Below are 12,416 nucleotides of genomic sequence, written 5' to 3' on the forward strand. Positions count from 1 at the left end.
CAGACAAAACTTGAAGCCTTTACTTGGCCATGAAATTTACAACAGTGCATTGCTTATAATGTATTATGTAATCTGTAGCTGAGTGCTGTGACAAATTGAAGTAAACCAAAATTATGAGCAAGCCACCACTAACAAGTTAGAAGGGAGAGATGCACAACTAAAATACAAGAGAGAGAAGATTACCACTACTGGAACTAACCACCTAGTGGCAGATTTTGATAAAACCATCTTCTGTTCCAACTACAAACAATCTTGACAAAGGAAGCACAGAAATAGTCGACAGAACAGATATGTTCTTATATTTTACTCCTCTGTCAGCTGAATACAAGTTTTGAAGTGCAAGCTGCTGATGCCCAATCTGCACGGAATTTTTTTCACAATATACCAACAGTTACTTCAGCAGGAACAGAATAAACTTACAATTCACATGATATGTAAAATTCACTACTGTTCCAAATAACAAAGTATATACCTCACTTGATGGTCTCAAAAGGGAAGTCAGTGCAATTTTGTTTCTTGAAACTGATATCAAATCTTGACCCCAAACAGAAAAGTTAAAGATGCCATCTGAATGGCTTCTGAAAATGTTTGACTGGGTTGATAGGTTCCTGTCACATTTCCCACAACAAAACTTAGAAACTAAGAAAGTTCAAACTGGAAACAAGATAGTTTATCAAGAACAGTTTCAGATCACAAATAGTGCGAGAAAATAGTGTACATCTCCGTTCGTACAATAAGGGAATAAAGAACATGTCATAGTAAAATAGGGAATAGAATCAATGAATTGTTGCATTCAAAGAATTATACCTTCTTAGATCCCAAATTCGAAGAGTCTTGTCATGGGAGCTTGATACAATCAAGTGATCCTCTGGTGATGCCAACTTTATGCGCAAACAGAAAATGAATCAATAATATGGTAGAATAACAACTGCTCATGGTTTTTCCCGTATACTGAATAGCAGCCTAGTAGGGGCATTAACATACCTTCGTAATGTGACCATCATGTGCTCGCCAAGCTGCAATAATTTTTCCACTACGCTCATCAAGTAACCGGCAATAACCAGAGCTTAGACCTGCTGCAATCCAGGATGATGAAGTCACTACGCTTCCATTCCTCTGCTTGTCTGAGCCACACGAGCAAATAGCTGACACAAGTGATGAGAAAGAGATTTCAGCCGAATCACTCTTCCACAAATGTAGCTTCTGATCCCGAGAGATATCAATAAATCTGCATGAACTCAATCAATGATTCAATGTGGAATTCAACCATTAGTATAAAAAAAATCTTGGGTAGTGACGTAGAAATAGGGTGCAATAACAGCCAGTTGCAGCGAGAAAGAAATATGTTATCAACTTGCATTAATAATTCTACAAAAAAACACTAACTAATGTCTAACAATGCTTCCAAGCTCGCATAACGACCACCTGGTTAAGTGAATTGTTCTTCCTATTTTGTTTCAGATGTGCCTACCAAACATAGTTAAAATTGTGAACATACATAACCTAGTAGTTCTGATCACCAGTATATTCACACCAGTAGAATAGCAGGAACAATATTTCAATATATGTTCATAAACATAATGAAATGACCAAAACCAACAAACAGATGACAAAGGTGTATACCTTATAGATCCATTTCCCATACCAGCAACAAGTTTATCTTCAGATGCCATGTAGTGCATGGTCGTATACAAACTACCACGAAATGCAGTTGACAATATTCCACCTGAGAGTGTGTCCTGATTAAGCATGTTTGCCTGTTGAGTAGATCCAGTTTGCAGCGGAAAGCTAGTTGATGACTCGGTATGAGCTGCTCTGAGCTTTCCTGTCTGCCCATTCCAGATATGAATGGTGCCATCACAAGAAGCTACTTTTCCGGTAATTGACAGGATACAGATGGAATTGACAACCTATGTACATAAAAATATCAGAAAAATGAACAGTTGGAACATTAAAAAAAGGGGGAATAACTTACAAGAGTACATCGATGAGTTCAAACACAGAACAAAGGGAAGCGAGATCGAGCAATCCGATATATTATACAGAAAATGATAATATAAAACAGTTGCTACAAATCCACAACATTTGCTGACAGAAAACTAAACAAATGCATAGAGTGCATGTCTTCAATGCCAAGCGCTGAGATGTGTTAAGCCTGACAAGCACCATGAAGGCAGAGGCCAGATTGTGGGATCATACTGGGGCTGACAAGAGTGATAGCTGAGCCGTCAGCCTACTCTTACATTTTTGTTTATACTTATCTTTCTATCAATGCTTCAAGACAGAAACTTTTTAAGTTCTCTCAAAATCTCATGTTTTGACATTCTGTATAGTTTCAATTTTTCAACAATAGAAGTATTTTACGACGCCTTGCCATATTAAAGGCTTTGTACAACAACGGTTGGCCAATTACTTTGCTCAAACATTAGCCTTTGCATATGTGGGTATGTTGGGAGTTTGAGTTGGCAACAAGTCCGGGAAATCAAAGTCATGCACATTCCACACTTTAATGAAAATACTTTTGTACTTACACGCATGGGTGTGGGTGTTTCCGTCACCGTCCGTTTTGCTTTGAGATACAGATAAAAGGAGGAGAGAGAGAGAGCTACTTTTCCATCTACCACGGTGAGCCGCGTGTAAGTACAAAATCCATTCTCCACACTTTATTACCTTACTTTGTGGTTACTTATCTTCTCCAATTAGGCTACCACTAGCACAAAATCACTTTACGCAAACATTAACCTTTGCATCTGTGGGTATGTTGGGAGTTTGAGTTGGCAACAAGTCAGGGAAATCAAAGTCATGTGCATTACATATTTTATTACCCTACTTTTTGGTTATATATCTTCTCCAATTAGGCTACCACTAGTGCAAATCAGGCCAGGACCTAACAATGATATAACATCGAAGATTTGCACGTTTGGACAGACGATGGTTTTGTGTCTCCTCGAAAACTTCTACAGCACATCTACAAATCTTTCCTTGGCATAGGAATAAGAAAATAGAAGATTTGAATATTTAAAAGATTTCAAAAGCTTCTTGTAAATTTGAATGCATTGCTCTATTCCCTCTCTGCTTAGTAAAATCTGAACTCCATTTAAATTTAATTACGATAAACGGCTGTTCTGAACAGGGGCACGCCCAAAGCAGGTGGCAGGGCCTCACTCAAATTTCAGCCTTTATTGGAGTAGTCTAATACCCCTACACTTGTCTCCATTCAGCTTAGCTATCCTCTCAGTGATATTACTCTGTAATCATTTAAGGTTTCATCACAGCAGACATAACTACTAAACAATCAAAGCACCATAATTCAGACGATAAGCTAAATATCAGTACAAGATGTGTGCAGACTACATTTAGCTCAGAAATAAGAACCATCAAGCAATAATAGCAAACCATCAAGCCATATGCAGGGAAGACAGACTGACCTCTTCATGCCCGTAGTATCCAGATGTGCAATTCATGTTTGGCAACTCCCAACGCTGTATACTTCCTTTGAAACCAGGTCCAACTCCCCCAGTAAAAACTGTACACTCATCATCATGGGCTGCTAATGACCGCAGAGCCCCAGGGTGTGCACGCGCTGAGTAAAGGACTGAAGCTTTGATCTTCCATGGAAGTTCATCCGCCAGACAGCTACTACGCCCAAGAAAATCTGGTGCCCCCCAACTACTGTCAGGACTAGGGAACCAAAACCACGGTTGATTTCCAGAAGTTGTCGCAGACAAATTTTCACTGGATGTTCCATGCTCAAGCCTAGATCCATGCGTGGAAGCTGCCCCATTCCAACCAGTTTTAGCGATTTCAGATTGAGACACAGACCACCCTGCCCCATTAAAAAGAAGTTCTGTTGGAACAACCTCAGATGAGGTGTAGTTGCCAGGATGGAACCTTTGATTTTTCATGTTTTCAGAACTTCTGGAAAAGTCACTGAAAGGCTCCAACTGAAAAGAAAAAAACATGATTGCTCAAATAAGAAGGAAAATACAAATTTCAGCAGCCAAAGCAGCCTTCATACCTTCCAATTGTACAACCTTTGAAGAGATTGTTCCAACAGAAACCATGTAGAGCAGCATTCACGGAGCTTCTCTATTCCAACCAGTGATGCCAAGAAAGGATATAGCAAAAATCTACAATACTTAACTTCGGTGAGTGAATATAATGAAGCGTGTAACTTTACTTATATGAAACATTGAAATCACGGCAAAAGATACATGTTTCTACTTACATGAGATCAATTCTAGATTCCATTTTAATAGGTTCGCTTTTGTTTCCATCAGAGATCTTGAACCCTTTTGTAGAAAGACTAACAGCAGACGAGTCATGAGAAAAAGCCAATTCAGCAAAAAGCTCTCTTAGATGCGGAAAAACATATATGACAGTATTATCTGGTCCAATTCGTAGACAAAGGTCAAGAAATGCAGTAGCTGCCACCTAATTAATGGAAAGGAAATTAATTAGCTCGATCAAATGAATCGAAAGTGTGTTACTGGGAGAGAGAACTAGTACAAAAATAATCACGTCACTTTGTTAGTGAAGAACTATTACCTGAATCACACGAAGATCCAAATGAGTCAGCATAAGAACCTTTATATGAAGACAGACTTGGTCCTGTACATGTGGTCAAGGTAGGAGTGAGTCACATTTAAGGGTGACAACTGACAAGTATACAGTTCCATTTGACATATATGCCAAATTTAAATGTAAGAATTTCATGGCCAGGTCATTCTCTATCCAAATTAATAATATATTTAAATAAAATGAAAGATGATTTACGTATCAAGCTGACAAAAAGATGCATTTGCACACCTGAATTCAGTGGCAGAGCTGCATGTATTATATGATGTCAATCACTCAATTGACATCACAAAAAATTGGTTAGCACCCTTAACACACTACTTTTGACCCTATAAGTACTAGATAATGACCTCATTGGCTGTATTGGTGGCTCATTTTGGGCTCTTGACATCACCAGCTGGCAATCCTAGCTCCGCCACTGCCTGGACTCAAATTTATCGATGGTGGGACATCTTGTGCAAACTGTTAAAATCTGGTAATTTGTTGATTTCTTAATGTATTTTTTTACATCATGCTGAGTTGTATCTTCCATTTTTTACATCAAACCCAAAAAGTAAAGCGGGATTCGCATACCAATTCAAATTTATCAATAGCGGGACATCTTGTGCAAAACTGTTAATTTTTTGTATTTCTTACTGTATTTTTGTTTGCATCATACTGAGTTTTATACTTCCAGTTGTTACGTCAAACCCAAGAAATTAGAAAATATATCGGGTTGGTAACAGTTGTAACTAAGACATGATTGTTGATTTATTGCTATCTAGTCACCAAAATAGTGCATAAAGTAGAGTGATAACTGAATTCAATCTGTGCTCACTATTAAAAACAAAAGATTCCAATGTAGCATAGCTCCAGAACTCAGCATATATCCATCTTCACCAACAAGTATATGTATTCACCAAACTTAAATTTTTCCACCAAAATACCTCAAGAAGCTCCCTGAGAACTGCCTTAACTGGAAGAACTGATACAAGGCCTTCCAAAGCAGATAAGCCATCAATCAGAGCAAAAGAGTTCCAACTATGCTGTGGTTCTGGCTTAATCACCTTGGAGGAGTCAACGCATAAAAGTATAACATTCCTAAGCAAAGGGAGAATTTGCTTGACAATAAAACTTTCTCCGAGAAGTCCACCTATTATGAATAAGGTCAAGCACTGACAAAGACCAAACAAATTCACCACAAAGAGACAGTGTTAACTGTTGATACCTATCCTGACCAAAGTTTCAATTCCATCCGCACATAAGCCTTTGCCGAAACAGTGGATTAGTGGTAAAACTGTCTGCATAAAGTGAACAAATTAATCAGTACGGATAGTCTCAGTGCAGTACAACAAAACAATATGTTCACTTAAGACTTGCCTGGTGAACCGTTATTGGTATTCCTAGTTCCTCACTTGAACCGATTAAAACAATGGACGCGGCAGATGCAGTTATCTTGTTCGGTGAATTGTATAAGTTTGCTATGACCAAGGGATGCACCTTCTCAATATAAGTCTGTTTTCCCAATTTTTTCCATAGCTCTCGAACAAAAGAATCTTGAAGGAGAGAAACCTTCAGATGTGAGTACTCCGGTGCCTGTAGCGACAACATGCAGAAATGACTCATCAGAAGGAAGGCCCCAAAGACTAGAACCTTGAAAGGAAAGGAAACTACAAGATAGTGTTTTCCCACTGATGTCTTAACCGGCCTGTAAGATCTTCTGAATGATGGGTAGAATAAGTTCCTTTGTTGCTTGGATACTCAAGCACTTCAAAAACTCTTTAAGCAGAGATAAGCCAGACTCGGTGTCAACATCCGACAGAGATGATGAAACAAAAGGTAGGCAGTAAGGTGCACAGACTTCAGCAGCAAACTTTCCCATGGTTTTAAGGGCTCCTTCACTTGCAAGCTTAGCAACATACTTCAGGCGATCTCCAGATGTACATAGAAGTTGAAGCGGAGCAAGAAACATGTAAGCCGATCGAACTGATGAAGGAAAATATGGTGACTCAAGAAGTTGCTTTGACGATGGCCTCCTGCAAGAGATCACAAAATAAAACAAAATCAGTTTCTATCACCACTGTGATGTGGTCTTTGCAAATATAAACAGCAGATATAATTATGTAAGTTACCTTTTCCATTCCCTCTGGATGCATGACTCAACAAGCATAGCGACATGAACAGGCAATTCATGGAGTGCTCCTGGCAGAATGCCAGTTTCTTTATATGCAGCTAGCAACAAAGCATCAAAAAGTGGTCTTCGCAGATAGATTTCTGCTAACATGCACCCTATAGAAAATATATCATCTGCATGATGCTCAGTAACTGAATAAGACATTTGCTTCCAGCGCAACAGCTCTTGATAGCCCATAGGAGAACTATCATCAGACTCAAAGCATTCAAGATAGGAGCCAAAATCAAAATCAGGCACCACTGATAATACACTATCAGGTTGCAATATCTCCTGATCTGAAAATTCGCTGCTGGGACATTTGACTGATGAGCAATAACTAGCAGAAGTGTCAGCATAACTGTATATTGGATTCAAATGATGTTCAACCTCCATAAATAGTGTTGCTTGTTCAAACTCTTCCAAAAAGTTTACTTGTGAAAGCATATTTCGAGGATTACAGTCATTTAACATTACATCAGTAGTTGAATCACTTCCTTTTGCTTGGCATCTTGCACAAGATTGCACTTTATTGTGGTAGGCTGAGTGGGGTGTGCTAATAGAACGCTTAGGATGTGGTTTCGTAAAAAGCTGCCGTCGCCCAATTGATTTAGGCCTTGATGGATCATTAGGAGGCAACATGACATTCTTGGCTTCAATAGATGCCTCCCCAGCAAGTTTATAGCCAAAGGTTATATCAATCCAATGATGCAATTGTTGTGAGACTCGATCACTCTCTAAGGCATCCCTGTGAAGGCAAATGAATTCCTCTGAAGATGTCACCCAGGAAGGCAGAGCCAAATCACTCATTTCAGAATGAAGCGAGATAAAAATGCAAGGATCGCTATAGAAGTCTGGGATACATTCATCAGGAGTCCATTGATAAAGCCGTTGCATACTAGATGGGTATTCATTTGGCTCATAGACAGAACGGACAGCTGACCTCAAGATGGTCTTCGACAGCCTTCTTGCTTTGTAACTGCAAACTGCTAGCTCTGAGAGACACTCATCAGAAACATGATGTGGAACATCAGATGACGAATACGTAAAATCCAATTGTTCATCACCTTTTGCCAGACGCCATTTACTTTTGGTGAGGTCTCTCCAACCAATATCAGAACTTTCGTCAGGCCTCACTGTGAAATCTATTACCCAGGGCATCACAGGATGAAAAGCTGGATCACCCCATCTTCTACCAGCTAACTTGTTCAAGACAAGAAGGTACTCATAGTTGCTCAACTCACCTGCCCACCATCGCTTGAACTGAGACTGCCAATCTAAGGATAATGGCAAATTGAAACTAGCATAAATGGATCTCGATGAACAATCCTCCGCAACACAGCATGAATTAGGTGTTGAACCTTCAGGTCCCCCAAAACCCCAGTTCTGTTTAACATGCCAGATATCACTTATGCTCAGGTAAGGCCATAGAGAATCTGACATCAAGATGGTTGATGGCTTCAGATTGCCATGATGAACTCCAAAATCATGAAGATATGCCATCGCAGATATTATCTGGTAGATGAAAAATCTGATATGCCAATCAGAGCACAATGCCTCTGGACTGTAGTGCATGATGTTTTCCAAAGTGTACGGAGCCTTCTGTTGTAACATGTACCAGCAATCGGATGATTCTATAACACCTAACATAGGTAAGATGTTCGGGTGCCTCACAAGTCCAGAATGATGTATATCATCGTATGCTGAAAATCCAACAAAACTGAGGAAATCTAAACCAGATGATCCACTAACTTTGTTTTCACACAACATATTTAGTGAACTGATCACATTCTGTTCAATGGATAGATTAATATAACTTGCAATAAGCTCTCTAATTTCTGAAGCGGAGACTCTGCCCCGATAGTAAACAGGAGTTAACTTGGTAATTGTGTTTATGATAAGTTGCTGGTTGTCATAGCTTGAAGAACTTTGAAGATCTTCGGTATATTCAACACCAGGAGAGGAATCTGCTTGCGCAGCACATTGGTTTTCATCAGTACATATGATTAGTTGCTCCAACGGGTTATTCTCACTGCCAGGAAGAATAATGTGGAGAATATTATATCTTGAATAGAAGACTTTGGAGATAAAGATAATATACTTGATAAGAAATTTTACCATTTTTTAATATCCACAAATGTCTTGCCGCCGTTTAGTACCACCAATACAAAATAACCACTGGCCTTCTGGCTGCAAGATATGCATTGTCACATTTTAATTGAAAAAAGTAAGAAAGAGGAAACTGAACTCCGTTACGATGGAAAATAGCAATCAGTGAGCCTTGAATACACTACCTGTCGAGCCTTTTCGTCTAAAAATACACTACCTCTGATAAAAACGGATTGCACAGAGCCAGAGGTGCTAATGGTTAATTTTCTTTAGCTATTATTTTGTTTACGAGTGTTTACTGTTAACTTTTTTCGAACTACAGTAGCTTTGCTACTGCATATTTTTATAGATTTTCAAAGTTTTTTGGTGCATTTGTACAAAAGAATTGTAGAGAAATTAAAAGCTAGGCCTATAAATTATATAAAACTATCTACCGAAGAAGAAAAACGATTGTAAGCTTTCCTTGTTGCTCTGTATTTAATCCAATTCAGCTCCTCGTTTGCTCCTGTATGAGCTGGGGAACACGCAAGCATTCCTTATCTTTCATATAGCCCAGGCTCCTAGGATCACGATTTTCATATACCCCAGGCTCCTAGGTAACTAATATACATGATCGAAATACGACATTGTACATATGATTGAGATCGGTAGTTTAGCAGCAGCTTTCCATTGAGCATAAAAAAAGCATCAGCTTTCCATTGAACATAATTCCTAATGATTCTGATTTCTAGAACTAAATGCTTGCTAACACTGTTCAAAACTTGGTTCTGTAGTACGAAAATCCAAACTAAAACTATTCCATGGATGTGGCATAGACTCTCAACATCTCCTACGAAATCCCAATCTAAAAATAAAATGTCCGCGGCAGCTTCGAATATATCGAATGTAAAACCACGACAGTTCAATGCTTCAATTGACTAGTTAGCTAGTACTTGTATTTGTGTGGTTAAAGTTAATAAGACCTACAATCTGAGCTTGTAACATGATTAGTATCCAAATCAAATGAACAAATATGAAAGTAAACCAAGAATCCCTAGTCTTACCTCCCAACACATTGCTGGGGTCCATCAGATGCTACCTGCAGTGGACAGAAAACAAGAATTATGCCTAACTACAACAAACTAAAAATAAACATGATTCTCGGAACTAAATTAAAAATACACCGAAAGATGTTATTTAATGCGAACAGCAAATTGAAGGTAGCTAGAATCTGTCATGGAAAGATGACGTAGCTCGAACTGGATGCGAACTTCAGGGGCCATCTATCTATGATCTATCCAAGAGAATAACGAGAAATGAGGACATGGAGCGGGGGGACTGACCTGGACGACAGCGGAGGAGGCGAAGGGGAGAGGGGAGTCGGAGAGACCGTGGACGAAGGAGAGTCCGGAACCGGCGAGGTCGGATCGGACGCGCCGCTCCAAGCAGTCCAGGCACATGGCCGCCGCCTCCGGCGAGCGAGCCATCGCCGGCGGCGAGGCCGTCTTGGATCGAGGGAGCAATGGGTAATCCCCTCGCTGTGCTTAGGTCGGACAGGAGAGACCTGGGGTGGCACGGTGCGTTCCTTCTGGTGGAGGGCTACGCGCAGGGTAGCCGGCCGGCCGGCGGCTGGACACCGGCTTCGGCGTGAGCAGGGAAAGAGGCAGATGTCCCCGGCCGGAACCCGTTCCTCCGTGCGAGTCAAACCGTCAACTCCTTCACAACTGTATGTACTTCAGAGATATCGGGGTAAGAGCATGTCTAACAGGCCCCGTATTTCGCTGCCCCGTATAAGGCTCTAATTTCGCCCCGTATCGAAAAACTGCTCCATTTCGAACCATGCCGTCTAGCAGACCCCGTATTTCGCCCCGTATTTTCAAAAATTAAAACCCCGGGAAGTTCATCTTCATTGATCATAGTAGGGAGCATACACACATTTTGATCATATACTACGGATCATACTACGGATCATACTACTTAACCTACCTCTACTCGTCCGGGATGACGTAGGGGATGAAGGCGATCCTCGCCGCCTCCTCCCGCGCCTCCCGGGCCTCCCGCGCCTGCCGCGCCTCGAACTCCCGGACGGCGGCGATGGCCGCCGCCTCTTCCTCCGCCTCCGCCGCCGCTTTCTCGGCGGCATCCGCCTCGGACAAGGCGACCGCACGGCGGTAGGCCGCCTCCTCTTCCTCCTCTTCCGCCGCCGCCGCTTCCTCCTCGCCACCTCCGCTTCCTCCGCCGGCCGGCCGCCGCTGCCGATGGTCGTCCTCCATTCCGCCAACGCCGCGCGGTCGCGCGCCCACTGCGCGCGCCATTTCTCGAACGCCTCGCCGCTCATCGGCTTGAGCGGCGGGTCCTGCTGTGCCACCGCCCACCCGCGGCGAACTCGCGGAGCGGGTCCGGCACGTACGGCGCGCCGGCGTACTTGCAGGCCGCGCGACGAGCCGCCGGCGGGCCGAGAGTTTGCACTTCGCCGCGCCACGCTTCCTCTACGGTGTCCGGCGAGCGGGATCGCTCGATCCGCTCGCCGGCGAGGACCTACTGCGGCGGCGGGAGTCCATCCTAGCTTTTGGGGTGGAATGCGTGGCGGGGGAGCGGCTAATTGCTCGCCGGAGCGAGGAGGAGGAGGCGGCGGCGCGCGGCGGAGCTAGGGTTGCGAGTGAGGGGTTAACCCCTCACTCGCACCTCGCGCCCACTATATGTACGGGGCGACGGGGCCGATTTCCCGGGCCCCGTATTCCGCCGAAACGGGGCGGCCCGAATACGGGGCCTGCTAGACGGCCCAAACCGCGCCTGCCCCGTATGTCGCCGGAATTTTACGGGGTGGGCGGGTTATACGGGGCCTGTTAGACATGCTCTAAGAAAAAGGGTTTGCGGGTTCTTGGGTCGATTGAGAATAATCTTGTTGATTTTCGTTTCAAATCATTGGATCACATCTTCATTGGTGCAGGATATAAGTTGCAACATATTCCCTCCATTCACGAATAAGTGTACATCTAGGTTTTGTGTTTAGTCAAACTCTTTAAATTTTGACCAAATATATAGGGAAAAGTAGTAATTTCAAATTATACCAAAATCTCATTATATATGTTTCTACTTTTTTTTCCACGGTTGTTCAAAATTTAAAATGTTTACAAAAGCTAGAAGTACACTTATTTGTGGACGGAGGGAGTAAATTGTGAATAGAAATTTCTAGTTATACATAGGATAAGGTTGTAACTTGTGCATGTTGCAACTAAGACAACCTAAGCTACAACTGGTGTTTGGATTGTAGCCATGGCTCGCCCAACCAATTTTGTGGTTGTTGGCTCCTACCATGGGCTCGGTTTGGATCAGCGCAAGGTTCGGAACCACGTTAAATTGTTGATGCACGTTCAGTTTCTACGCCTTCGTGTTGACGAGATGCTGACGGCAAAATCGTTTGCCAATTTTAACGAAGCTCTAAACAACCCCTAAAATAATTCTTAGTCAATTAAAAATTAGCCACACCCTTAAAAATCTCACCATAGTCATGGTTGGGTTTAGAAAACCATAGGCATACTTCAGAAAATATCATCATCTTGTGTAACGAAGCAGCAAGAAGTATTGCCAAGCCATGCTA

General features: G+C 42.1%; 1 protein-coding gene across 1 annotated transcript; it reads right to left on the reverse strand.

Annotated features, from left to right (window-relative positions):
* Positions 1–10,317, reverse strand: LOC124659234 (protein GFS12). The gene is made up of 17 exons (XM_047197163.1): positions 10,159–10,317; positions 9,880–9,914; positions 8,846–8,917; positions 6,690–8,759; positions 6,266–6,593; positions 5,938–6,153; positions 5,786–5,858; positions 5,505–5,710; positions 4,549–4,611; positions 4,229–4,434; positions 4,019–4,130; positions 3,429–3,944; positions 1,624–1,910; positions 985–1,228; positions 808–881; positions 473–608; positions 1–358 (listed from the first exon to the last, which is right to left on the reverse strand). Exons 1-17 carry the CDS (start codon positions 10,300–10,302, stop codon positions 203–205), a joined length of 4,938 nt encoding a protein of 1,645 aa, XP_047053119.1. The 5' UTR covers positions 10,303–10,317; the 3' UTR covers positions 1–202.
* Between the last annotated feature and the right edge of the window lie 2,099 nt (positions 10,318–12,416).

This window comes from Lolium rigidum, chromosome 6 (genome assembly GCF_022539505.1).
Source record: "Lolium rigidum isolate FL_2022 chromosome 6, APGP_CSIRO_Lrig_0.1, whole genome shotgun sequence".
Taxonomy (NCBI): Eukaryota; Viridiplantae; Streptophyta; class Magnoliopsida; order Poales; family Poaceae; genus Lolium; species Lolium rigidum.

Coding starts and splice junctions, on each gene's coding strand:
- LOC124659234 (XM_047197163.1), bottom strand. CDS start 10,302: ATGGCTCGCTCGCCGGAGGCGGCGGCCATGTGCCTGGACTGCTTGGAG. Junction 8,760..8,845: donor TTTGTGGATATTAAAAAATG/GTAAAATTTCTT, acceptor TCTTCCTGGCAG/TGAGAATAACCCGTTGGAGC. Junction 4,435..4,548: donor TGGATCTTCGTGTGATTCAG/GTAATAGTTCTT, acceptor TCCATTAATTAG/GTGGCAGCTACTGCATTTCT.